General features: G+C 57.2%; 2 protein-coding genes across 10 annotated transcripts in view; both read right to left on the reverse strand.

Annotated features, from left to right (window-relative positions):
• Positions 1-4,373: 4,373 nt before the first annotated feature.
• FES (FES proto-oncogene, tyrosine kinase) lies at positions 4,374-14,950 on the reverse strand. 7 transcript variants are annotated; one of them, XM_007470547.1, is made up of 19 exons: positions 14,838-14,929; positions 14,123-14,344; positions 13,758-13,931; positions 12,260-12,356; positions 11,946-12,129; positions 9,851-9,988; positions 9,659-9,778; positions 9,401-9,523; positions 9,081-9,267; positions 8,875-8,958; positions 8,153-8,356; positions 7,697-7,819; positions 7,293-7,346; positions 6,416-6,534; positions 6,037-6,131; positions 5,798-5,921; positions 5,402-5,559; positions 5,164-5,286; positions 4,374-4,734 (listed from the first exon to the last, which is right to left on the reverse strand). In XM_007470547.1, exons 2-19 carry the CDS (start codon positions 14,333-14,335, stop codon positions 4,592-4,594), a joined length of 2,463 nt encoding a protein of 820 aa, XP_007470609.1. In that variant the 5' UTR covers positions 14,336-14,344; positions 14,838-14,929; the 3' UTR covers positions 4,374-4,591. The 7 variants fall into 7 exon arrangements, with proteins under 7 accessions (XP_007470609.1, XP_007470615.1, XP_007470612.1 ...); XM_007470549.1 differs by having other exon boundaries at positions 4,398-4,734; positions 13,758-13,877; positions 14,838-14,941; XM_007470548.1 differs by lacking the exon at positions 14,838-14,929 and having other exon boundaries at positions 4,592-4,734; positions 8,147-8,356; positions 14,123-14,335.
• Positions 14,951-15,935: 985 nt separating this feature from the next.
• FURIN (furin, paired basic amino acid cleaving enzyme) overlaps positions 15,936-26,577 on the reverse strand; it is a 16,363-nt gene continuing 5,721 nt past the window's right edge. For all 3 annotated transcript variants that reach the window (XM_007470554.1, XM_007470555.1, XM_007470556.1), the window contains exons 2-16: positions 23,408-23,747; positions 22,930-23,028; positions 22,721-22,816; positions 22,277-22,405; positions 22,090-22,166; positions 21,708-21,796; positions 21,006-21,178; positions 20,349-20,561; positions 19,800-19,900; positions 19,575-19,678; positions 19,381-19,498; positions 19,090-19,269; positions 18,551-18,675; positions 18,342-18,452; positions 15,936-18,088 (exon numbers count right to left, since the gene is read on the reverse strand). In XM_007470554.1, coding sequence (XP_007470616.1) covers positions 17,502-18,088; positions 18,342-18,452; positions 18,551-18,675; positions 19,090-19,269; positions 19,381-19,498; positions 19,575-19,678; positions 19,800-19,900; positions 20,349-20,561; positions 21,006-21,178; positions 21,708-21,796; positions 22,090-22,166; positions 22,277-22,405; positions 22,721-22,816; positions 22,930-23,028; positions 23,408-23,584 — 2,379 coding nt within the window. In that variant the 5' untranslated portion in view covers positions 23,585-23,747 and the 3' untranslated portion in view covers positions 15,936-17,501. The remainder of the gene's footprint in view (positions 18,089-18,341; positions 18,453-18,550; positions 18,676-19,089; positions 19,270-19,380; positions 19,499-19,574; positions 19,679-19,799; positions 19,901-20,348; positions 20,562-21,005; positions 21,179-21,707; positions 21,797-22,089; positions 22,167-22,276; positions 22,406-22,720; positions 22,817-22,929; positions 23,029-23,407; positions 23,748-26,577) is intronic.

The following is a 26,577-nucleotide window of genomic DNA, read 5'->3' on the forward strand; positions in this document are numbered from 1 at the left end:
TTCAGCCATAGGCTGCTGGTGTCGAGCAAATGTTCAATCTGATTTTGGGTGACTGTTTCATCATCTGGGCATGCATGCTCTCCATATGAATCCAGACTGAGGTCACAGGGGACTAAAAGGAAGTAATAGACTCTCCCATTATTGTCCAAGGGTGCTTGTCAGGGGACAGGATTTTATCTTGGACAGGTCATGGTTTCATTATAGCTGTAAAGACCCACTGCAACAAGCCCTGATTTGTCCGTATATTTTCCTCCTCCGTATCCACTTCACTGACCAGAAGGGTTGTGGCCAAAGTGGCTTGGAGCATGGGGTCAGTTGTTAACACCCAAATGACTTCCATTCCTTGTCATCTTACATCAGAATTTGCATAGCACTCGCCTTTGCTAGTCGGATAAGCCATGCTTCTATGATTTCATTGGACTTTTGCCCAAGTCTGTCTCTAATTTCCCTTTCTTACTCATTGTAAGAGTGGATCTCAGCCCATTTCTGAGTGGCAGACTGCCCTTACTCACCAGATAGTGTTCTATCTGTAGTCACAGTAGGAGGGTGAGCAATAACCAGCATATGCTATCTTTAACTCTGTAAGACCCTCTTTGATTTCCAACGCTAAACACCAATGGAGCTCATTGGGGACCAGAAACAATCGTCATAGACCACTTGTCTCTGATGTCACCAAACAACTCAGCAGTAAGTGGACACTTAGTGGACGCTAAGTCCACCAGAGTTCTAGCCCATACTTGACTTGACAGCCCACATTAAGATCCCTGTCTCTTCTCCAAAAAAAGGGTGGTGACCTTATCAGCCCCACATTAAGTGCCAAAGCGGTCAAGTGGTCAAGCAGTCCCTAAGTGCAGCATGGTGGCTAACAGGGCCACAAGCATCTACTACTGCAGCCACTGGGTGGGCCTGTCACACTTCCACAGACTCAGCTGGTAAGGAAACAAGTCACAAGGATCCAGACAGCTCATTACTCACACTGACAGCAAAAGCAAGACCAGCATATTGTCAGCTTCTCACATCCCTCCCTAGTGCCGCAGGATGACACTGACCTGGAGGGACAGGTGACAGGAGGCATGGTGGTAGGTCACTCTGTGGCTAAGGAGCCAACTCTAAACTACAGCCAAGCAGTTGTATGGCACCTGGCCTTACTGTACGACAGGAGGGGGCCCGATGGAAAGCCCAGCGCTCCACTGAAACTAGAAAGATGGATGAAAAATGGTCTCCCATAATACAGGGAGTCTCCTCTCTAAGCTGCTATGTCCCCTTGCTCCAGGAGTAATAGTGGTGTATTCTGTCAAGACTCAAGTCACCCGACTCAAGCCTTGCCTACGTGGCCAATGTAGAGACATGCAGGGTTGTAAGGACGCCACAGCGGAGCTGTTCCCCTACATGCTCATACTGCTTCCTGTTGGAACCCCTCAGACAGAACTACTATTTTCATTTTTCTATAGCTTAGTTTTGCCTGTTCTTGAACTTCATGAAATGGAATCATACGTATGCACTCTTTCACATAGCGTTTCTTTGTCAACCTGTCTTTGAGATTCATCAGGGTTGGTACATGTACTTATGGCTTGTTTTTTCTTATTCCTATATAGGCATTTGGGTCATCTCCAGTTTATTCTGGTCCAAACATCCTTTTTTCCTTCTGGAACTTCAATTACTCATATTTTGGAGTCACATAGGCTCCAAAGTCACAAAGGCTCTGTTCTTTCCATTTCTTTTTTTCTCTCTCTCTATTTTAGTTTAGACCCAATCTATCTTCAAGTTCACTAGTTCTGTCTTCTGGTTAGGGAACTAATCCTGAGACTGTGTGTTTAGTCTCTATGATTGTGACTTTATCCTTTAGCTCCATGAACTTTTAGTTTGTAATTTCAGAGATGGCATTTTTCAGTTCTACCAGCTCCTTTGATTCTTTTAAAATAGATTCCAACCCTGTTGAAATTCTCTATATTTGCATCTACTTTGTCCACCTTTTTCTCCGTTTAACATATTAAGCATAGTTATTTTAATTTAATTTAATTTATTATTTTAAAGTATTTATTTATTTTACTTATTTTGGCTGTGCCGGGTCTTAGTTGCGGTATGTGGGATCTTTAGTTGCAGCATGTGGACTTCTTAGTTGCAGCATGCAAACTTTTAGTTGCGGCATGCGTGTGGGATCTAGTTCCCTAACTAGGGTTGAACCCAGACACCCTGCATTGGGAGCGTGGAGTCTTACCCACTGGACCACCAGGGAAGTCCCAAGCATAGTTACCATTTGTGGGTCTGCTTCTACAGTTTATTTTTTCTCTTGTGTATTGGCCCCATTTTTCTCCCTTTTTGCATGTTTTATAATATTTGAGTGTATGTTGCATATTGGGTATAAAAGAAAGGTAAAATATGATGTTATTCTCTTCCCCAACTTCTCCCTGAGGGTTCCTAGAGGAGCCAGTTACCTTGATGTAATCAAGCATTGAGCTGAGTTGGGGCAGAGTTATAGTTCTGATAAAACTCCGTCCTCCCCTGGATCGCCCCGTCCTCTGAGATTTAGGAAAGCCTGGCCAGTCTCTCTCTCTTCCAGCCCTTCAAGTGCTGCTTTAAAGAGATTTTGAGGTTAGCGCTTTAGCCTCCCAACCCACACAGGTTCAAAATCTGGCCAATGGGACTTCCCTGGTGGTCCAGTGGTTAAGAATCTGCCATCCAATGCAGGGGACGTGGGTTCGATCCCTGGTGGGGGAACTAAGATCCCACATGCTGTGGGGCAGCGTTCAAGCCTGAACGCTCTAGGACCTACATGCCACAACTAGAAAGAAGCCTGTGCTTCACGAGGAAGAGCCCGCGTGCTGCGACTAAGACCCAATGCAGCCAAAATAAACAAATAAATAAATATTTTTAAAAAAAGAAACAAACAAAGTCTGGCCAATATCTTGAGGGGGAGACCAATTATTGTTTGTTTCAGGCCCCCTCCCTCTAAACACCTGCCTTTCCAGCCCAGCCCCTTCCTAGTTGTCCATACTGCTCCAGAACTCAGCAAATGTTCCATGGGGGAAAACTGGCATTGCATTTTGGGTTCTTCCAGGTACCAATCCATAGCACTGTCCCTGTAAGCACCAGAAACTCCATTTCTTTTTTTCCCCAGTAGAGTCTTTCTGCTTGGGACAATTTTGATCATCAGATATGTCCCATCTCAGCAAATGTCTCAGGGAAGAAAACAATTGCCCATCAGTTCACCTTGAAGGGGCTTTCTCCTCCTTGAAATTTTAATTCATGTGGTCTTTCTTTCTTAACACCCCTCACCATTGTCTTTAAAAGTTATCATTTTCATCTTATGTTTCCTCCTAGTTGTTGCAATGGGTGTGGGGACTTGCGGGGACCATATCCTACCCAGAAGCAGAAGTTCTTCAGTTCCGCTTTTTACCACTTCTAATGGAGATACAATTTGAATTGTTAGTATTTTTACTTAGTCACACTCTAACTTGATTTCCTCTTATTGAAACAAGTGTTGTCTTTTATCTCTTTGAAAATAGATATCAACTACTTGATGGCCATTTTATCTCAAAGTTCTTACTGCTTTGCTCTTTGGTGCTATAAATCTTTCCAGGTTTCTATTTTTCAGTCTATTCATACTTCTTTGTCTTCTTCTTTTTTTTTTTGGCTGCACCATGAGGCATACAGGACCTTAGCTCCCTGACCAGGGATCGAACCCGCACTCCCTGCAGTGGAAGCGCGGAGGCTTATCCACTGGACCACCAGGGAATTCCCTTTTTGTCTTCTTGACCTTCGCCGTTGCTGCTGGAAAAGTTTCAGATAACTTTGTAGGTTTTGGGGGAACTTAAGGGAGGAGGTGAGGGCTCCCCGCTCTGCTACCCATTGCTCAGTAAACTTGTCTTGAGAGATGGGAATAGTTTTCTTTCTCTTCAGCTACTCCAGTCCCCTTGGAGTGGAGCTCTAACTTCCTCTGACACTCTCCTCTTCCTGTTTCTCATGTGACTGTGGTACACAGACATAGTGTCTCTGACATTTATAAGCTAATGACTTTCAAACCTCAGTTGCCAGCCTTTACTTCCATCTGAGCCTCCAGACTTATATGTCACACTTACATCCCCACAGGCCCCTGCAACGCAACATCTCCAAACTCACCATGCTTCCTGCAGCTCTGCTCCTCTGCCTGGGATCCTAATTCAGAAATAACACCACCATCTGGTCAAGAAGCCTGTATATCATCCTGATCTCTCTTCCTCTTCCCCAAGTCGCACACCCAACAGCTACCAAACCATGTCAGTTCTGCCCTGTGAACACTGTCCGTCCTCCTCCTTCCCCACGGCCGTGGTACAGGGCCTCTATTCCTTCTAAGACCTGCCCTCCAGAGGAGCGCGCATGCCAAGAGCACTTGATGGGCACAAATGGTTTTTATTATTTCTGCCTGGAAGAGGAATCCCTGGCAGGAACAGGGATGCACAGCAGACACGGAGCTGCATCTCTGCCGGCAGCATAGATACCGTTGGCTGGAGTCCAGGATGATGAAGAGCTGTCCAGTGGCGTGACCTGGAGCTGGTGAGGAGCTATAATCTTGCCTGCAGAGGCCACTGGCTTGAGAAGTGGGGCCCCAGTCTCACCGATGCCGCTTTCGGATGCTCTGCAGCTCCTGGTAGATGGTGCTGAAGCTGGGTCTCTGCCCGGGCTCGGAGGCCCAGCACTGCTCCATGAGTCTGAACACAGCGTCAGGGCACAGTTCGGGGCAAGGCAGGCGGCCCCCTGTGAGGACAGGCATAGCACACCAGGCATGAGGAGGGGGTCTGAGGGGCCCTGGCAGCCCCTGGGACATGCCATGAGCAGTGGGAGCTGCTTAAGGTACAATGTTCTTAAGGAGCCCCTTTTCTCCATCAAAAACACAGAGATTCTAATCTCAAGCCACCATGTGCTAGTTGTGTGATCCCTGCAAACCTCAGTGTTTCCTTCTGTAAAAGGGACCTATTAATCCCGACCTCACATGTTATGAAGAGTAAATGAAATAAACGGGTGGCCTGGCACACAACAGGGTTTCACTGGATGGTAGCTCTAGGATTATTCTTACTCTGCCTCAATGGGAAGGATAGGGAGTTAGGAGGCCTGGAGGAGTCCAGCTGGAGCGCTGGGAAGAGGGCTTGGCTCTGAGGCCACTGTCACACTGCAGGGTTCCCTTACCCTTTTCCACAAACTCCCGAGTCTGCTGATTGCTGAGGTTGGGGTAGGGAGAGGCCCCCAGGCTGAAAGTCTCCCAGAGCAAGATGCCAAAGCTCCACACGTCGCTCTCGGAGGAGTAGCGGCCTACGAGGAGGTGAGGCGGCGTGAGTGGGCCACACCCATTGGCCAGAGAAGGGCAGGTGGTGGGACCCATGCCCAGCCTCGGGCCCTGCAGCCAGAGCGGATCAGGCCCAGGTACCGTAGTTCAGGGCCTCCGGTGCGGTCCACTTCACGGGAACTTGTCTGAGACCCCCGGAGGCTGCGTAGATCCCGTCGGCTTCCTCCCGGGACATCCCAAAGTCACTGATCTTCAGGACATTCTTCTCTGTCACTAGGCAGTTCCGAGCGGCCAGGTCCCTGGGCGAAAGCAGGACAGGGGCTCATTTAGCCAATATCCACGCAGCACCTGCCACCTGCCCGGCCCGGGCTCCCTAGACCCAGCCACGAGCCGAAGCTGCCCCTGCTCCTGGGATGCCTGGTCCGTCAGAGAGGCAAACTCCACCCCCGGAGCTGGTGCCTGCTGGTGAGGGGCAGCAGCGCCTGCATCTGGTGCGGGGGCGGGTGCCGGGACTGCCTGCCGCGCCCACCCCCTCACCGGTGGATGCAGCACTTGCTCTCCAGATACTCCATGCCCGCAGCCGCGTCCCCCACCATCTGCAGCAGAGTCTTCACCCTCAGGCGGGCTCCCTCTGTCCGGAGGAAGGTCAGGAAGTCGCCCCCTGGGAGTGGGCGGAGGGGACGGGGAGCTCAATGAGCCTTCTGGGGGTCGGAGGCGGCGGGGAGACCTAGCCCAGCGGCACACCCTAGCCCTGGAAGTCAGCTCGCTCTGCTCACCCTGCACAAGCTCCATGACGATGTAGATGGGCTGCTTCTGGGTGCAGACACCGATGAGACGCACGATGTTGGGGTGGCTGTACTGCTTCAGGATCCTGGGGGCGGGGGCGCAGGGCTGCTCAGGCTCCCATCTCCGCCAGGTGGGGGGCCTTACACATTCACCTCGTCGGCCCCGGGAGCCCTGGGAGCCTGAGGCAGGGTGAGAGCAGGGCAGCAGACCTGGAAGTGTGACTTTGGGTGGGTCCCAGAGCCTTGACCCCTCCACACTATGGGGGGGCGGGGCTGTGAGGATGAAACGAAGTCAAGCACTTCTGAAGTCAAGTGCGCAGAGGAGCCCTTCCTATGTGGAACCTCCAGGGGTGGGTATTTCATCACCCACCTCGCTTCCTGCAGAAACTTGGCCTTGAGGTCGGGTGGGAGCGTCTCGCGGCAAGATTTCACGGCCACCAGGGTGTTGTCCGCTCTCAGGCGTCCACTGAACACTTCGCCAAAGTTCCCCTGAAACGGTCTGGGGCTCCTATCTGTCTTCCCTGGACCGTGGTCCTCTCCTGCACTCGGGGCACAGCCCACCTTGTCCCCACCGGCCCTTGCCTCAGTGCCCCCGTGCTCAGATCTGCTCATCCCGGCTCTCTGGTCGGGGGACGAAGCGTACACGTGGGACAGGCAGGGAGAGTCACCTCTGACTTACCATGTTCACTGAGAAGTGACACGGAAGTCCAACAATCACTTTTGCTTGGGTTGGTAAAGCATTATGGTTTTTAGGAAAGTGACTTCTTTCCTGAGTAGGTATTTTATTTTATTTTTCTTTCTTTCTTTTTTTTAATTTTTATTTTTAGGCCACACCACGCAGCATGTGGGATCCTAGTTCCCTGATCAGGGATCGAACCTGTGCCCCACCTCACCGTCGCATTGGAAGCGCAGTCTTAACCGCTGGACCGCCAGGGAAGCCCCCTAAGCAGGTATTTTATAGCTCATGTGAACAGGGCGTGTCTCTCTTCCCTGAGGAGGCAGGGGTGGGGCGGGAAGTGTGTGCGTGTGAGTGGCGCGGGGTGGGTGCTGGTGGCAGAGCCCAGTTTCCTGCAGGACAGCGTATGGTGGTGGCTGGGCAGGGAGTCAGGGGTCCAAGTTGGAACTCAGACTGAGAGCCATCTGCAGGTGGGGCCCTGGTGTGACTCGGCCTTTGGGATGGAAGGAAGTGATACTGGGGGAGGGGAAAAGCAGGCGGCCAGGAGCCTGGCAGAGCGCACTCAACTCACCCGCCCAATCTGCTCACCCAACACCAGGTCCTCGTGGCTTAGTGCCCACTTGTCCTGGGGAAGGGAGGAGTGGGGGGGGGGGGCAGAAGGCAGTGAAGTGAGAGAGGGCTGAGCCCTATCAAGGACTGAATACCCCCTCCCAACGCTGTGTCTTTCATTCCTTGGCACCTTGGTTTGTTGGTCTGCAAAATGGGGGTTGGACACAAGATCACACTTAGATGACTCAGGGACCAGGCGGGGGCACTAAATGGGTGAGCACCAGCCAGGGGTGTGTGGCCCAGGGAATGGGATTGACCTTGACATTCCAAACCTAGAGGGAGGCCGGCCCCCTGGGGAGTGTATAGGACCCGGAAAGCCCTTCCTGCTCTGATTCTGTGTGGGCCCCAATCCCGCCACAGACTCACCTTGGGCACAGCCCTGTTCAGGATGATACCACTCTTCTTGGTGAGGGGCTGCTGGGAGCGCAACAGGTGGTCTACGAGCAAGGGGATGCTGGGAAAGCCATCTCCTTCCAGTCGGTACAGGTTCTGTGGGGTAGGGGGAACTGGGGTCAACAGCCTCCATTGCTGAGGGGGCCTGAGCCCTGGGAGAGGAGAGGGAGAAAGAACGGCAGGGAGAAAGGGCCTGCCTGGGATGAGAGGCAGAGACCTGATGCTGCACAACAAGTCTGCTCCCCCGTCCTATGGGAGGACGCACACCTCTGTTTGGTTGCAGGGACTGGGCGGTCTCTGGAGCCCCCTTCAGCTCCCAGGGAGACATCTAAGACATAGAAGCTCCTTTCTACGCTCCCTGGTGAAGGGGAAAGGAGAGGGAGGGGAAGGGAAGGGAAAGGCTGGGGTTCAGGCCCCACTCACGTCAGCATACTGGATGATGAAGTGTCGGGGCTGGCCGTCCCACAGCACAGACAGCACGTACTCCTGCTTGCCCTGGCTCTCCCGGACCACAAAGTCCCCAGAGTGTGTCAGCAGCTCAGCCACCTCTGCCCGCGGGATGGCTCCGTGGTACCACAGCTGCTCATGCAGGGGCTTCTGCACCTCTGGAACGAGCTGCAGCGGTGGGGGGAGCTAGACAGGGACAGGGGAGGAGCAAGGAGGGGTCACTCAGCCAGCCCGTCAGCGGAGGCCACTAGGCCGGCCAGTTGCGGGGTGTCCGGCTCTCTCTCATACACTCCTCGTCCTCACAAAGCCCGCGAGGGCCACAAAGAGCCATCTGCAACCCTTGGAGCCAGCAATAAACTCACCCAGGCTGGGTGATCCCAAACAAAGCTTTTGCCTTTTCCTCCAGGCCACAGCCCCCAACCACTCCTGGAGCAGAGAGAGCTGTGGGGTGATGAGGCTGCAGGTCCCTTCCACACACGTGGGTGGTGGAGAGGAAGAGGGTACGGGGGTGGCACGGAATCCCAGGGAAGAGAGGGGCTCCCCAGTAAAAGTGGCCTGGGAAGAGCCTCCTCTCTAGGGCAACCCTGCGACTAAACCCAAAGCACCGTGGTAGGAGGGGCTTAGGGGGACATCCCTGAGACTGCAGGCCTGGCCCACCCCTTAGAGAAGGGCAGAGGTGCGGGTCCAGGCTGGGCTCCACTCACCGAGAACTTGGGGCGGAAGATTCCTGAGATGTGGCTCTTAAGGATCTCCAGGGTGGGTGTCCTTCCCCCTTCTCGCTCCTGCTCCTGAGGCCAGGGACAGACGTCAGCGGGTGGCCAGGCTTGGGGAGGGGGAGGGCGAAAATGAGGAGCGCGGCCCCCGGTGGGCAGGCAGGGCTGGCGGTGCAGGCTGCGAGAGGGCGGCTCACCGAGGACGAGGTGGAGTGGCGGTCGTCCTGCAGCAGCAGCACGGGCAGGGGCTCACCGGGGCCCAGCTGCTCCAGCTTGGCCTGCAGCAGCTCCTGCTGGGCCTGCAGCTTGGCCTGGCTGCACAGCGCTACCTGCAGCCCCTGCAGTGCTTCCTGCAGCACCTGCTTCTTGCCCAGCAGCTGCACCCTGCGGGCAGGGGCGGGTGGTTGGGTGGGGGGAGAGAGGGGCTCAGCCTGCAGCTGGCAGCCAGCAGTGTGTCAGGAAGGCCGGACAGAGGGAAGGGAGGGCCAAGAGGCTGCTGTAGGCGGGCCCCACTTACCGCTCCCGGGGGTGGGTGGTCTGCTCCTCAGTCCAGAGCTCGCGCTGCAGCTGAGTGACCACCTCCTGCCGGCTGAGCACTGTCTCAGTGGCCACGGCCAGTTCTTCTGTCACTGAGGTCAGCCTGTGCCCAGAGGAAGGGCAGTGTTAGAGCCAGGCCCCTCAGACGCATCCCTGCGGGGCCAAGCAAGCCTATGGGCTGGCCACAGCTCTGTGTGGACGGCGTCCACCCCCGACCCTGAGCCGAGCCACCACACACGTGTGCTGCACGCTTTCCACAGTCAGCTCGTTCAGCTGCAGCTCCCCGGGCTCCAGCAGTTCAGCCTCCTCAAGCAGCGACTCATCAAAGGTGACACAGGGTGGGACGTCAGGTGTGGACCTGCGGGGGACAGTGCCCATCAGTGCACAGGCCAGCAGCCCTGGCACCCGGCTGCTGCAAGGAGGGGCTTACCCATGCTGTTGCAGGAAGCCTTGGTACTCGGCCTCGGGCTGGATGTGGGCAACCGCTGCAGCCATCTCCTGGTGAATGGCCACCACCTCGTCCTGCACCAGGCTGCTAATCTCCAGGTATTCCTGAAGGATCTCCTTCCTGCCCCCAGATGGAACCCCGGGTCAGCGGGGGGGCCTCAGGCTGGACAAGGCTAGGAAGCTTGGGGCCCGTGGCACTGGATTTGGACCCACCCTGGGGTTGATCCCCGCCACCCATCATTTACCAGTCAAATGACCACAGTCAAGTTACTTACTGTCTCCCGGGAGTTTGTAATAAAGCCCCAATGAGAGCCTATGTGCCGAGTGTGTGGTTTGAGGAAGTGCTCGGTAAATGTGAGCTACAAATGTGCCTGCCCTGGGCATAGCCCCACAGCTGGGGCGCCAGGGCTCTGATACACACGTAAGCCATCGATGTGCTGCTGACCCCGCATTTATACCTCCCCAAGCTCCAGTCTCATGTAACTATCCACCTACTCTAAATGTCCTGTTGGACATCTCTCAGACACCCAAACTCCACCAGTTGAAAAATGAACTGCTGGGACTTCCCTGGTGGCGCAGTGGTTAAGAATCCACCTTCTAATTCAGGGGACACGGGTTTGATCCCTGGTTGGGGAACTAAGATCCCATGTGCTGCAACTATAGAGCCCACACGCTCTGGAGCCTGCACTCTGCAACTAGAGAGACGCCTGCACACCACGACGAAAGATCCTGTGTGCCGAAACTTAAGACCCAACACAGCCAACAGTAAATAAATAAATATTTTTAAAAAGAAAAATGAACTCCTATTCTTATCTCCTGAACCTGCTTCTCCCACCTCATTCTCCATGTAGCCTCTACCACCCAGGGGCTCCAGGCCAAATCCCTGGAGTCATCCTTTTCTGCTCTATCCACATCCCACTTCCAGTCCATGAGGAATTCCCACCAGCTCCACCTTCAAAGTACGTCCAAGACCTGACCACTTCTCCCCTCCATTGCTACTGCCCAGGTCCAGTGGCATGGTCTGTGGTCTGGATCACTGCAGTAGCCTCCTGCCTGGTCTCCCTGGTCCTGTCTTGCCCTCTGAAGTCTGTTCTCAACACAGCAGTCGAACTGACCTCATTAAGATGGCTCAGATCATGCTGCTCTTCTGGTCCACCCAGAGCCAAAGTCCTCACAACGGCCTGAGGGACCCTCTATCATCCCTGGACTCCTCCAGCCCCGTGTCTGACTCTGCCCTTCCCTCACTCTGCAAAGGCTACACTGGCTTCCTTGCTATTCCTTGATTTCAGGCGCTCTCCCACCTTGCGGCCTGTGCGCCTGCGATTCCTCTTTCTGGAATGGCCCTTCTTCAAAATCCCCCTGGCTCACTTCTGCACTTCTGAGGCTTTCCCAGACCACTCCATTTAAAACAGCAAACCTGGGACTTCCCTGGTGGCACAGTGGTTAAGACTCTGCGCTCCCAATGCAGGGGCCTCAGGTCCGATCCCTGGTCAGGGAACTAGATCTTGCATGCATGCTGCAACTAAGAGTTTGTGTGCCACAACTAAGGAACTGGTGAGCCGCAACTAAGGAGCCTGCCTGCCACAACTAAGGAACCCGCCTGCCGCAACTAAGACCTGGCGCAACCAAACAAATAAATAAATAAAAATGGCCAAAAAAGAACATATTCCTTATAAATAAATAAATAAATAAAACAGTAACCTCCTGCCCTGTCCCCCTGCCTCCCTATCCTCTTTGCTTGTTTTTTTTTTCTCCATAGCACCTATCACCTCTAACATGCTTTCTATTTTACTTATTGATTTCCTTTTCTTTCTCCACAAACGAATGATCCTAGAGGACAGATATTTTTGTCTACGTTCTCTGCTGTATCACACAGCAGAGCCTAGAATGATGTTCAATAAACATAATAAAACCCTGAAATAAGGGGCTCAGAATAGTGTAATTTGGGTGTAAACTGACTGGCCCAGGGCGTGTTCTCACGTGACTACACGCCTGTCACTTTTACAGGACTGCGTTTTCTGGACCCTGCCTCTGGGCTTCAGGGCTGTGATGGGGGTCAGGGGGTGGGGTGGGCTTACAAGATGCACGCCATCTCCTGGTGCAGGTCCTGCAGGGACTGGAGCAGGCCAGGCAGCATAAGCCGATGATGGTGCTGGTGGTGTAGCTGCGCGGCCCGCACGCCCAGCACATAGCGGTTGTGGTGAGCGAAGAGCTTCCACAAGCTGCGCACATACTTGTCCTTGGCTTTGTCACGGTCTTTGTCTGCCAGGTTGGGGGAAGGAGGCATGGGTGACAGCACAGAGGCCTGGGTAGCATCCCCCTCCCCGGGTACCTGTGGACAGTTCTGGGCTGGCTTGGGATTCCCATCCTGGCAGCGAGGAAAGCCCCGGACCTTTGCTGGCCTCCTGGTACTTGCGTCGGGCCTGGGCACTGTCCCGTGCCAGGGCTCGGTACTGGCTCTTCAGCTTCTCAATGTCCTGGCTGTGGGTCTGGAGACAGGAGAGACCAGTGTGGGACAGCAGGTCCCCAGAGGATTCTTGCCCGAGGTGAAGCCCTGGACAGGTTCTGTCGTCCAGGCGGGCAGCACATCCAAGTTCATCCTTCAGGAAGGGTCTGGAGACCTCTAGGACTTAGCCATTGCTGCTGAGGTTAAGGTTAGAGGAGTCGGGCTAAGGACAGGCCCCCGGGGGGCAGCAGAGAGCTGGACTGGGCATGCGATAACTGTCCTTCCTTGGCCTAGAGTGGTATCTGGTGGCAACTAAGGTCCAGCGGCAGGCGTGTGTGCTTGGTTTAACACTCTGTTGATGCCATCTTGAAATTCTTAATAATTTTTTGACAAGGGGCCCTGTGTTTTCATTTTGCACCGGATCCCACAATTATGTTCCTGGTGGTCAAGACCGGAGTTCTCATCCCAGTTGCCTGCTTCTGCACTGGGGTACTTAGGGCAAACTCCACTCCTCTCCTCTGAACCTCAGCTTCCCCATCTGTAACAGAGCTAAATGCACAGACTAGATCAGCCCTTTTCTTAAGGGCCAGGTGGTAAACATTTTAGGCTTGTAGGCCATGCAGTCTCTGTTGAGCTTGCTGGGCTCTGCCACTGTAGCTCTTTAGTAGCCACAGATAATATGAAAACATATGGGCAAGGCTGTGTTCCAGTAAAACTGCCTGCAAAAGCAGGCTGACCCCTGAATTATATGATCGATCATCTGGGAAGAGAGGAGTGCGTGAAGGCTGGCCACCAGGGGCTGCTGTGGGTCTGCAGCAAGGCTGGGTTTGCGCTGGTAGAAGGGGTGTGGTGCAGGCGGCTGCCCAGCACATTGAATAAGAAGGCTAAAGCATCCGCGTAAATAGCTCCAATCAAACAGCCTCTAGTCAGAGGAGCTGGGCAGGATTCAAATGCAGGCAGACCCACTTCACAGCGCCAGTGCTTAACCTCCGAGTCAGGGGGCCACACTGCTGCCTTGTGGAGTCTCTGGGTCCCTGGGAGGAGCCAGCCTGGGCCAAGGGCGGGCAGAGTAGCCCTCATTCCTCTGACTGTCTCTCGGACCCGAGGGCCAGCTGGTGCAGTGCAGGAGGTGGGTCACAGGTCCTGCGCTCCTCCCAAGCAATGGCTGAATCATTCATCCTTGTATTCCCAGCACTCTGCTCAGGTACACAGTAGGGTGACAGAAAAGGCATGGATAGGCCCTGCTGCAGCCCGGCCCAAGCTACGGCAGGGAGAGGGGGAGGGGAGGAAGCTGGGCTGGAGCAGGCGCTGGCCGGGTGGGCTTGTGGTCAGATACTTACACTTCGTCAGTGAGTCCAGGGGTTCCTTGCAAAACCAGCCCTTTTCAGCTCAAAATGTAGGCAGAAATGACCAGGTGAAGCCTGGGTGCCACCCACCCACCTACCTTGGTGAGCTCCTGCTGGAGCTGCTGCCACTGCTCGTTGTAGGTCTTGCGCAGCTGCTGCCGCTCCCGGATCAACAGGCTCAGCTTGCTCAGCGGCCCTGAGTTCAGATCTTCTGCGTGCTGCCTCAGCAACCGGCTCAGGCCCTCCGTCTGGCTGGTGATCTCTGCCCAGGACTACAGTATGGGGCGGGCAAGGCAGGGAGCGGGGGACAGTGGCTCCCACGCCTGGGCCTGCCCAATCACCAACCCTCCCCAGTGGGCTCTGGGAAAGAAAGGGGCAGGCAGATCTAGCCAGCACCCACAGGACTTCGTTGGTCGAGGGCGGGAAGGGTGGTGAGGAGGCCTAGGGCCCTGTAGAATCCCACCTGACTGATGGGGCTCTGGGTGCTGATGCCCCGGCTCTGGCCCCCGCTGTCCTGCAGTGACATGTGGTGCAGCAGCCCAGCATATTCTCTGTCACTCTTGACCCGCTGGGCCATCCACTTCCTCATGCCCTCCAGCAGCCGAAGCTCGGCCTCCTGCATCTGCTGCACTGCCCCGTGGCCCTGGGGACTGCACAGCTCTGAAGAGAAGCCCATAGTGTGGTCCTGGGGACCAAGAGAGGAGAGGCCACCACTGGGGGCAAGGCAGAAGCTGGAGACGGGCGGGCAGGACAGGGAAGCTAGGGGCTGCCGGGCCAGGAGAAGCCGCAGACAGGCAGGAGGTGGGGGCCTGTCCCGCTGAAATGCAGCCATGGGTACAGAACACAGCCTGGCCTGGGAAAGCCCTCATTGCTTCCTGTGTCCCAGGTCGAGGCCTGGTGCCAGGGGTCTCCTTCCCAGCCCTGGAACAGAAACCTCCCGGAGCCTCCCTCCCTGGGCCCTTCCACCCAGCACCCGCTGCTGGGGCAAGGTGCACACAAGACTGCCCCTGCCGGCGCCCCAGGCAGCCACCGCCCTGGACCCAGCCCTTCTGCGGCCCCTGTCCTACCTGGTCCCGTGTCCCGCTCTCTGATCGCCTGCCGGGCCCCTGCCCACTGCCTGCTGACCCCGCTCCCTGTGCCTGCCGCCGCTGCCTCCTGGGCCTCGGGGCAGGAGTTACCCGCGTGGGCAGCTGATCCTGGGGCCGCCGAGGACCGACTCAGACTCAGGCCCGCACCACCCGGGGCCAGTTCCTGATTCCGCGTTTCCTCCTCCTGCGGTTTCAGTTGGCCCCAGCCCCGGGGCGGGCCAGCTGAGGGGAAGGGGCGGGCGGGAGCCCCCGACGCCTGCCCGCCCCCCTGCCCAGTGCAGGCCGCTGCCTCAGCTGGCCACACGGCCACGGAAACGGAAGGGAGGAGGGGGCTGGGAAAGAATGGCCCAGAAGAGAGCAGCCTGCGCCTGGCACTCCCCAGGGCCCGGACAGCACCCGGGAACATGGGGAACGGCCCAAGGGGGCGGCGGTGGGCGCCTGGCACAGGGCCAGGCTGCAGGATTGCGTCGGGCCGGGGAGTCTGCGGGTCCAGAGCCTGGGGGCGGGTGGGCAGTCCGAGCAGCAGGCCAGGGCGGCCCCAGAAGAGGAAGGGGGAAGCCTAGTCCAGGCCTTCCCCACCCCACTGGATTCCCCAAGGAGAGCTCAGGCGCCAGCCTCCATTTGAATAAAATTTCCGAGTAAATATCCCGAGGAGAGGCCTGCTTCTCAGGCACAGATCTTGGTGGAACTGGCAAGGCTCCTCCACCCCCAGGCAGGGGCTTCCTGTCCCAAGGGAGATCTGTGGCAGGCGAGGGGCCTGGGCTGGGGAGTGGAGAGGTATGGCGTTCCCAGTGTGGGACTCAGGATCTCCCCAGCAAAAACCATCTTGGTCCAGTTAGGCCCCACCGAAGGCCTCAGCCCTACAGCTGGCGGCCAGGCTACTTCAGCCAAGGGAGACCCTGAGCAACTGGACACAGGCCATCACTCTCCACCCTGCTGGAGTCCAGGCCTGTGGGGGTAGAGGTGCTCAGCTAGTCCCACCCCTGGGGTTTGGGGCTTGTCTCCAGCTGCTGTCCCTTCCACACCCCACCTAAAGAAGGCTCTGAACGCCTTGGGAGGTGGACTTTGGGCACTTACAGGTAGGCAGGACATCATGTGGGCATGTAACTCACCCCAGCCCTCACCCGCACCCCATCCTGGACGCAGCCCCAGGTCCTGGGAAGAACATCACCACACTGGAGACCAGGCCTGGTTTGCATAGTCTGCACGTTTAATCACTTTAAAACCTCTAACATTACCTCGTGTCCATTAAATAGAACCAACAATGCTGGGCCTGTTTAAATTACAAGAAAAAAAAAAATCACTGTGCACCAACCCAGTATCTTACAAAACCAGCTGGGCTGGCCACAAGGGTGGGGGGGATGGGAGAGGCGGGGGTGCCCCTGGGCAGGTGGCTGGGTGTCAGGAGGGGCTAGGGGAGAGAAAGAAAAGGGGGCTCCTAAACGGGAGGGGACTGATTGTCCTAATGGGAGGGGTACAAAAGGCACGTCAGAAGAGGGGGCCTTGGGGGGCAGGACAGGTCAGTGCTTTCTCCACCAGGGCACAGTGTTGGAGGGGGCTCAGTGCCACTGCCTGCCCACCCCTGGCACTTGGAGAACCACTGACCCATAAGCCCTTGGCACGAGGAGCCCCAACTGAAATGGACGACTGCCTGCCCCTTCTACCGTACTCCTCCTTTCCTAGGGCCCGCCTGGCCTGGCCTGCCTCTTCAGGACCTGGGGCTCAGCTACTCCTCAGCAACACGCTGCAGACCCCCACACCTCAGGGCCAGGGCAGCCGGGGGGAACAGCAGGGTGGACAGTGGGTGTGGGAAGGTGGATGGTCCAGCTGCTACCCCCATTAAAAATACCAAAAAAAAAAAAAAAAAATCAGCATCTAAAGTGAAATAATCACAAAGTGAAAATATATCCTCAAACAGCCCCTGAGATCCCCACAGGGGAAAGCAGCATTGGGTGGGAGGCGGGAGAGGCCGGCTGGGCCACCGTCCCTCCCCACCACCCACCCAGGGGCTCCGGGACTGTGAGTGCCAACAGCCCAGGCAGCCCCGGGCTCAGAAAACAGGGACTTGGGCCCTGGCAGGAGGAGAGGGTGCCAGAGAGGGGAGGGTGGTCAGCACACCAGCACGGGGCTGGGCCAGCCTCGCTCAGCAGGCAGCCAGCTGTAGTGCAGGTGGGCAAAGGGACAAACACACGTGTGCACACACGTGTGCACCCTGGAAGTGCCTGCCTTGCCTTGGTCCCTTCCTTCGCTTACTGCTTCCGCCTGAGGCTCACCAGAGGTGGGGGACAGGGTCAGGGATGCAAAAGCCCTTAGAGAGGTGGCCTCCTCCTTCAAATACCCCCTAGGCCAGCCTCCCTGCTGCCTGGATGGGGACCATTATTGCTTTAGAGGGACAGGGAAGGGGCGAGAACTGCAGCCCGGGTCAGGAATCCCGTAAGGGAAGGGCTGCCCCTCTTCACTCCGCAGGGAGCTCTGGCTGGGGCCTGGACCTTGGAAAGCTGCCCTAAAGGTTTCACTCCTTTCTCCACACGCAGGCGTGCTGGGGGTGGGCAGAGGCCCTCCCCTGCTCCCCAGCTGGTCCTGGGGTCCCACCTCAGGCAGCCGGGGGGCCCAAGGGTAGGGTGGGAAGCCGTCTCTGCCTCTCTTGCCTCCCAGCTGGGGTCCAAACCCAGTCCCAAGATAAAAAAATACTTTGGTGAATTAAAAAGTGCCCCAGGAGGGGATGGGCTCGAAGGGGCAGGCAGTAGGCGCTCGTCAAAGGGCGCTCTGGTCTTTGATAAAGGCGGTCCTCTCGCCCCGGCCCTCGTCCTCTTCTGAGTCGGACGGGCACTCCTCCTGCCAGGCTTCGGGGGGCAGCCCCTTGTAGGAGATGAGGCCACGGTCCATGGTGTACACCTTCACCCCTCGGAAGCTGAAGCCCGAGCGCAGCTGCAGGACCAGGAAGACAGTGACGAAGACCAGCACGATGAAGGCGCAGCTGAGGCCGGCCACCACCTCGGGCAGGTGTGAGGGCAGCAGCCCCTCCCGCAGCCGCGGCTCTGCCTCCACCTCTGCGGGCGGCGGCTGCTGCGGCTGCGGCGACTCACGGCTGCTCTGGCTCTGCCGGGAGCACGTCTGCTCCACAGGGTCCAGGGAGGCGTGGCTGGGGCAGCTGAGGCAGTCTGTGGGGGCTGGCCCCTGGCATGTGGCACACGAGGCGTGGCAGGGGGCACAGACGCTGGCCCGGATGATCTCCACGTTGTTCTCGGTGCTGTAGTGCGTGTCGAGGACTTGGGGAGTGAAGCCTGGAGGGCAGCGCTGGACACAGCTCTTCTGGTGCAGGGAGAAGCCTTCCTCGCACACTGCCAGCACGGGGCAGAAGGTGGGCGTCAGCCAAGCCGCCCATGGCTGTTGGGCCCTGAGCCCCACGACAATGGCAGCCGGTGGACCTGCAGCCCCAGGCAGTCACCGCCGTCCCCAGGAGCTCCCACCCGCCCCAGGACTGTGGTCACCCTGGGGTCCCAGCGTCCCTTCACACCCCTTTTCCTCCTTTAGGACAGGTGCCCTCTGTCCCCAGCCTCAGGTTCCCAAGCCCTCGCAGCACCCACGACTGACCCACACAGGCCTGGCTGGACGTGAGGGTCTTGCAGCCGATGCTCTCAGGAGGTGTGGGTAGCCCCTCGGGGGCCGTGCCGTACAGCACGAGGGTGAACTTGGTCAGTGTCCCTAATTGAGGGGGGAGGCAAAAGTCAGAAGCCACGCCCTGCACCCCAGACTCCACCAGCGCCCCTCCTCCATCGCCAGCCCTCGAGCACCCCCAATACCATAGTTATTTGCTTCGCTGGTGTTTTCAATCTCCAGGACCCACTCGCCAGAGGGGTCCTCGTCCCAGGAATGGGTTGTCATGAAGGCCCAGTCGTTAAACCCGTCTGCAGAGTAGTCGTGCGGCCTGGGGAGGAAGGTGCACGTAGCTGCCTGAGGCCTCTGGCGGACCCCAGCCAGGGAACACCGAGCCCACAGCACATGGACCACACGCACACCCCCCCACCCCTGGTGCAGCAGAACCCCGCTGGGCTGGAAATGCCTGCTGGGTGTTTCCCAGGAGGCCAAATGTTCTCAACCAGAAGATTCTGGAAATGTGCAAGGGTACTACACATGGGAAGGCACACAGACGTGGCATTTAATGGGCAGAATCAGGGATTCCTGCAACATGGGACAGTCCCATAGGACAAAAACCATCCTTCCCAAAATGCCAACAGTGGAAAAGTATTTGGTGCCCTTTAGGGCTGTGTGAGTGAGTGAATGAATGAATGCACGTGGATGTGAGGGACAGGACAAGATGGGAAGAGGAGAGGGCAAGCACCTGGCGGCCAGCAGGGTGGAGCGGGTGCCCATGGGGCTGACCAGGTGAATGGCCAGGTCACCGCGGCGGTTGTAGGACAGGGTAAGCCGCGCCTGAGTGTGTTCCAGCCGCGTGATGTGGCTGGGCTCCCCCAGGCAGGCGGTCACAGTCTTCCGCACCTCCAGCCGCTTCCCGATGTCCCTGCGCAGAGAGCACCGTGATGGTCTATCAGCCTGGCCCAGGGGGACCAGTGAGCACCCCTGCGCCCCTCAGGTCCCACCTGCCCCCTCCCAGCCAGGGTCCAGCCCTCACTTGGGCTCAGTGAGGATGTCAATGATGCACTTCCGCTGGGGGGTCACCGTCGTCCAGTTCTGGGCCAGAGCCACCATGGCACCTGCGTCCAGTAACCCGTAGCCATACGAATGGCTCACTGTGGGGCAGGGAAGGCGGGGTCAGCTGGGAGGCACACAGGGCCCCCACAACCCCCAATCCAGCCCTGTCCTCACCTTTGCGGCCCACACCATTGGTGGCCCAGTCGTTAGCATTGAGGTGGGCTGGCTTTGAGGTCTGTACCACCAGGTGCTGCATGTCCCGCCAGGTGAGGTTCTTACTGCAGAGGAGGGACGGAGAGGCTTGGGGGCTGTCTCTTCGGAGAGAAGCTGGAGACCAAGGCCTGCCTTGCAGGGGGCGCTGGTGGGGACAGGGTTGCGCCTCAGCCCCCACCCACTTACTTGGCCTCCAGGGTGAGAGCGATGATGCCCGCTGCCAAGGGGGCAGAGGCAGAGGTGCCTGTGTGAGACTCCGTACACTTCTGCCGCAGATCAGTGGTCACCTACCAGGAGGACAATGATGTTGGGCCTGTAATGTGGGGAGGGCACCAGAGGGGGGCCACCTGCCTGCCCTTCCTCTGCCCACAGGCCCTACGCACCATAAACAGGTGTGGGGAGCCAGGGCCAAGAAAACTTGGTCCCACCTGTTGCCTTGCTAACTTGCTGTGGACAGGCCGATGCCTGGCCCTTTCCGGGACTGAGTTTCCCGAGGAATGAGAGGATTGAACTAAAGGTTGGCGATCATTAAGAGCAATGCATATTTTTAAGAAGAGTCTTCTCAGGGGCTTCACCGATGGCTCCACAGTCCCCAAGAGTCTTGGAGAGCTCCCTAGCCCCCATCCTACCACCCAGCCACGTGCGGGTGGAAGGCAGATGGGGTCGGAAAGGGGGCCCCGGGAAGAGCCAGCAAGCAGCCTCGTTTCCCCAGCCGCCACCTGGGGCAGGACTCACGATCTGCTTCTCGTTCTGGTTTCCACTGCTGTAGGTTGTGGCCAGCGTGGACGAGCAGGCCTCACTGTACCAGGGCACGTTGCCGGACTGCGTGGCGCTGCTGATGGACAGCGTGTAGATGCTGTTGGTGTAGCCGTCGCAGTTGCAGCTGTCATGTTCCCGGCCCCCGTTCCCAGAGGCCCAGACAAAGATGGAGCCCAGCCCCCCGCGGCCCTGTAGACAGAGTGGGCTGGGGTCACTCGAGAACAGGACTTGGGGGAGCCCTGGCAGGAAGATGCTGCTTGAGACTGAGAAGGATGGAGCCTCCTTCTCCGGGGACTCTCTATCCAGCCCCTGTTCCCCTGGGAGACCCCTGGTGGATCTCAACCTTTTCTGCACAAAAAAAAGAGACCCAGACCACCAACCAAAATGCTCTGAGTGGTGATTCCAAAGGGTGGAATTATGGGTAATTAGTATTTACTTTTCTCTTTTTCTGTCCTTCTAGTTCCTTAACATTTTAATAACATTTAATAAACAAACTTTGTGGAAATTAAAATTAAACACAAGCATAAATAAATAGGAACAGAAAAACACAAAGAAGTATGGAAAAGGTAGCGCCTAGTTTGCCCCCAGAGGCTGGGCCTGGTTTCTAGGGTGGGGCCAGGACCCCCACCTCACCTGGCTGACCCCCCGGAAGAAGGCCTCCTCAGCAAGGCGGGCTGGCCCATCCACGGTCTTGCCGTCGTCCTCGGGGCCCCAACTGGCGCTGTAGATGTGGATGTGGTTGGGATTCAGGCCCAGCGAGCGTGCCTCTACCGCATCTGTCACTTCACCGTCCAGCATGCGCACCCCTGGCCATGGAGGGGGGCGGGGAGAGGGATGCTGCGTGGGTCCAGCTGCCAGGAGCACTCCCTGGAGCACACCCAGCCTTGCACCCAGAGGATGGGCAGGGGAGGGCAGAGGACGGTGCTGGGACACACTGAGCCCCTAACTCCCTGGCCAGCCTCTGCCTTTCGAAGACAAGACGCAGGGGAAAAGGGGAGAGCTCCCTGGGCCCCAACCACACATTCTGGACTAGGATGAGTCTCTGGGGTCCCAAAGGAGCATGGTGATCAAGGCCTGCCATGTAAGGACTCGGAGTGGACAGTGAGGAGTTAGGGAGACTCCTGCTAAGAAACACTCCCTCCACACCACAGCACAAGGCCACCAGCACAGGGGGTTCAGCTTTTTGAGTTACTAAGAACCCTCTAAAGAAGAGCCACGTGGTCAAAAGCATCCACAGCAGGAAAGTGGCAGACACTGGCTAGATGGGAAGTGAACAGAGAAGAATCCCACTGGAAGGGTCCTCCCAAAGACCGGGTGGCAAAGGCCTACACCCACCTCCAATACGGGCGTTGTAGGCCACGCCTACGCCACAGACACCGTTGTTGGCCACTGCAGCCACCTCGCCTGCACACCGTGTGCCATGCCTGCCGGGGCCAAGAGCACAGCATTAACAGTGGACAGAGCATGGTGGGTGTAGCCTGAGGAGCAGGAAGGGCCACATGCACGCCCCTCTACCTTTGCTGTCCCACATCTGTACACAGACCACACACCCCCATTCCTCTTGGCCTATGGCCACCTCCACTCAGACCGAACCTTCCCTCAGAGCCCCAGCTAGACCAGGACTATGGAAAAGACTTCAGCCTCTCAGGAAGGGCACATCTGCTTCCTCAGAGGAAAACAGAAGGGAAGCAGAGGCCAGGGACCTGCCAATTCTTACCTGTTGTCATTCATCTGCGTGTACCGAGGCTGGGGGTCAGGGTCCTGGTCATTAACATCGAAGCTGGCCCCAGGATCCTGGAAAGGACATGGCCATCATCAGGGTCAGACTGAATACACCGGCAGAACAGGACCATCCCTGGACTCCCCTCACCAGGGATGGCTACCTCCCTCCCCGACCTCCTCACATAATTGCCTGCCAAGTCCGGGTGGTTCTTCTCGATGCCATCGTCCAGAATGGAGACCACAATGCCACGCCCCGTGTAGCCCTGGGCCCAGGCCTCCTTCACGTTCAGGTCCCGCTGGGTGACACCAGACTGCAGAGACACCCACCCCCATCACCCAGCACTTACGAGATGTGGTTGCTGGGTGAGGTTACGGGAACCTTGGAGAATCCCTTTGCCACCCCCAAAAGCTCCTTCTCCACCCGCCCCTGCTCCTCAAATGCCACCACTGGTTGTCTGGGCTCATGGAATGATAAAGAACTCTGAGAGGGTGCTCCCCAGGGCTCAGCAGGATGGACTGGAGAAAGATTACTCAGCAGACAGAGGAAGACTGACAGGAGGCCTCGAAGTCAGCCACTCACGGGACCCCTCAGTGGATGGATGGATGCAGCCAGGGAGTCAACGTACCAGGTACCACTGCTGAGGAAACTTGGGGTCCGTGGGCTCCTGGTACACGTCCCGTTTGGTCCGTCGCTTTGCCACCTGCTGCTCCAGCCACTGTACCTGTGAGGGAGTGAGGGAGAGATGGTGTGGCTGGAGGAACGGAGAGGGAGAGTGAGGCCTCCTGAGAACTGAAAGGGAAGGGTGGCAGGAGGAGGCGCTGGGGCCGCACTCACTTGAGGTTCCCGCTGCAGCCGGCTGTGCCGGGGGCGGTGAGGTGACAGGGACCGCTTTGTCACCGCTCGATGCCAGAAGTGGTAATAGTCGCCGAAGATCTGCAACAGAGCAGGGAGACTGAGCCGGGCTTTCCATCTGCCAGTCCCCATGGAGGCGGGGGATGGGGGTGGACAACCGGCTGCAAGGGGAGGCTCACCACAGCAGGGGGTGGTGGGCATCTGCTCCCCGCCCAGGACCCCGCAAGGAGGTGCAGGGGGCTCAGGTGGACTCACCCCCCTGGAATACACTGGTCCACTGAGCAACCTAGGCTAGAAGCCCAAGGGCAGAACAAGCCACCCATAACATGCCTACTACCCAGATGCCCCTGAGAAGACAAGCCCCAGAGTTCCTGCTCTGGGTGCTGGAACCCCTGCCCTCATTGACCCCACCCCCTGGCGATGTCCTATGCCTCGGCCAGCAGGCGGGAAGAACACCTACCTGGCCCAGGTTGAGGAAGCCATGCTTGCGTGCCACACTGTCAGCCACGGCTGGGCCTCCAGGAATGCGCACGGCCCAGGTATTGGTGAAGACCTTCTGGCCACGGGCATCGGCCGCCAGCAGGACCAAGGCTCCTGCTGCTGCTACCACCCATAGCAACCAGGGCCTCAGCTCCATGGGGGGGACAGGTGGCCGGGACCCAGGAGCCCCCGTCTCCTTGGCCTGGTCACAGGGCCTCGGCTCCCGCGTGCCTGCTCACTGCCTGTGGCCCGGGGCTGACTGGCGGGGGCATGGGACCGAGACGGGCAGGACTGCGCGGGGAGAATGAGGGCTGCCGGCTCTGAGAGGAACAAGGGAGGAGAGGGAGAGTCAGTCGCTCCCCAGCCACGCGCTAAAGCTGCCTTCCCACCCCACGGCTCACTCCAGGCCTGAAAGGGGCTCTAGTGGGGAGGGGTGAAAATCCAGCCCCCCAAGGTGAGCCAGATAGATGGACAGAAGGACCGCCTCCACACACAAGAATATGGAAGTGGGATGAAGAGGACCAAAGCTTGAGTCCCTCAAAATCAGAAGCAACAACTGAATAATTGCTTGCCAGAATTAAAGTCAAAAAGGTGGGTTAGGGACTTCCCTGGTGGCGCAGTGTTAAGAATCTGCCTGCCAATGCAGGGGACACGGGTTTGAGCCCTGGTCTGGGAAGATGCCGCAGAGCAACTAAGCCCGTGCGCCACAACTACTGAGCCTGCGCTCTAGAGCCCGCGAACCATAACTACTGAGCCCGCGTGTCACAACTACTGCAGCCCATGCGCCTAGAGCCTGTGCTCTGCAACAAGAGAAGCCACCGCAATGAGAATCCCGCACACCGCAACGAAGAGTAGCCCCTGCTCGCCGCAACTAGAGAAAGCCCGTGCACGGCAACACAGACCCAATGCAGCCAAATATAAATTAATTAATTATTATTATGATTTTTTTTTTAAGGTGGGTTATAGGGACTTCCCTGGTGGCGCAGTGGTTGAGAGTCCGCCTGCCGATGCAGAGGACACGGGTTCGTGCCCCGGGCCGGGAAGATCCCACATGCCGCAGGGTGGCTAGGCCCGTAAGCCATGGCCGCTGAGCCTGCACGTCTGGAGCCTGTGCTCCGCAACGGGAGAGGCCACAACAGTGAGAGGCCCGCGTACAGCAAAGAAAAAAAAAGAACCCACCTGCCACTGCAGGGGACAGGGGTTCGAGCCCTCGTCAGGTAAGATCCCACATGCCGCAGAGCAACTAAGCCCATGGGCCACAACTACTGAGCCCTCGTGCCACAACTACTGAAGCTTGCACTCCTAGAGCCCAGGCTCCACAAGAGAAGCCACCGTAATGAGAAGCCCTTGCACCACAATGAAGAGTAGTCCCCGCTTGCCACAACTAGAGAAAGCCTGCGCACAGCAATGAAGACCCAACGCAGACAAAAATTAATTAATTAATTAATTATTTTTTTAAAAGGTGGGTTATAAAGAGCAGTAGGTACCTATAATCCTGTTTTGTTTTTAAAAAACTATTTATACATGTATATTTATATAAAACCACAAAACATAATCTGGAAGGACACATGCTAACAGTGGTTCTCTCAAGGTGGTGAGAATGATAAGTAATTGTTATTTCCTTTTGTGTCATGTATATATTCCAAATTACCCAGGTATATTTTATAAAGGAATAAAATGTTGGCTTTTTAAAGTTTTTTAATGGGCGGTGTCTACACAGCTCACTAGGGCTTCCTAGTTCAGCAAAGGAGAACCAGCCATAGGGAGTTACCTGCAAAGACCCACAGCCCCTGGCAAGAAAGAGTGGGTAACCTAAGGTGGGATGGGGGCTTTGGGGGCTGAGCATGGGAAGGGGGGATCGCAGTGGCTTCACCCTCCCTCTTTGGCCCAGACCATCAGCAAAGTCAGGGGCTCAGGCTCTTTTTTTCTTACAGTTTCCTGGGAAACGCTGGGGCCACCCAGCCCTGGCCTGCAGGCCTCCAGCAGCCCCCTCGGTCGCTCCACACCCACCAGCCTTGCGTAATCTGAGTCCGGGCAGCCAGGGCAAAGACTAGCTGCTGAGCCAGGAGCGCCAAGGTGAAGCTGAATCAATAGTCCGAGTGTTGTTTTTCCTCCTTCAGCAAACAGACAGCAGGACCTCTCTGCCTGGGGCCACATAACTGTCCCCACATAGGGCCCCTGGCTAGCCAGAAGCCAAGCCCTTGGGGTGGGGAGAAGCTGGGGAAGGTCCCGGTGGGGCTGCCGGAGGTGTCCCGCCTCAGTGCCAAGCTTGTTGAGCAGAGCGCCTGCCTACACGGCCCTGGATGCCCCCACCACTCCCAGGGCCCAGCCCCAAAGGAGGCCACTCTGCTGGATGGCAAAATGAAGCTCCCCATCTCACCCGGGCCCCGGAGAGCTGGACAGGCGGGCTCACCACTGGGAACACTCCTTTTCCAGAGACTGCCCTCAGCCACAGTCAGCCTCCCTGCCTGCTCCTGCTGGAGTCCCACCCTGCAGGCTGGAGAGACTCAACACACAATTCCTGGAGTATTTTCAGTTTACACCAAAATAACCTGACAGCTGATGGCAGGAGGCATCCACAATGCAGCTCCTCCTCACCCTGGATGGGCAGAGTCCATAGGGTTCCCGGACAGGCCTGGAAGCCACAGCCCCATGATGCCTTGGGCGAACAAGTTCCGGAAAGCTGGTCTGAGCAATGGCTGGGCAGCCAGACATTCAGCCCTAGGGGGTGAAGGAAACCCAAGCCCCGCATTTAACAAGAGGATGTGGAGCCCTAGGGGCTGAGCCAGATAGAAACAAGCCCTCTTCTCCCCTTCTTGCCACAAGAGCGGCCTCTTGGGCCCAGATGTCAAGAAAGGCCATCTCCTGACCACAGTGCTGTGAGCCATACTGGAACTCCCAAATCAAGACTGGGTTCATCTGCGTCCAGCCCAAGTTCCGGGACATTGTGGATGGAGCTGCAGCTGCTTGGTGGTAAAGGTGATTATTTAATTACCTTGCAGCACCCAAAAAGAAAGCGGGCTTCAGGCACAACCAAACAATCTCCCAAGAAAGGACCAGGCTTCATCTGCTCAGCATCCCCAGCCACAGTGAGCTGTAGATATGGCTTCCACAGAGCCTGAAGCCTCCAGACAGCCCTGCCTCAGCATC

The sequence above is a fragment of the Lipotes vexillifer genome, unplaced genomic scaffold, assembly GCF_000442215.2.
Source record: "Lipotes vexillifer unplaced genomic scaffold, Lipotes_vexillifer_v1.1 scaffold412, whole genome shotgun sequence".
Taxonomy (NCBI): Eukaryota; Metazoa; Chordata; class Mammalia; order Artiodactyla; family Lipotidae; genus Lipotes; species Lipotes vexillifer.

Coding starts and splice junctions, on each gene's coding strand:
- FES (XM_007470548.1), bottom strand. CDS start 14,335: ATGGGCTTCTCTTCAGAGCTGTGCAGTCCCCAGGGCCACGGGGCAGTG. Junction 12,130..12,259: donor GTACCAGGAGGCCAGCAAAG/GTCCGGGGCTTT, acceptor CCAACCTGGCAG/ACAAAGACCGTGACAAAGCC. Junction 7,820..8,146: donor TCATCATCCAGTATGCTGAC/GTGAGTGGGGCC, acceptor CCTACCCCACAG/AACCTGTACCGACTGGAAGG.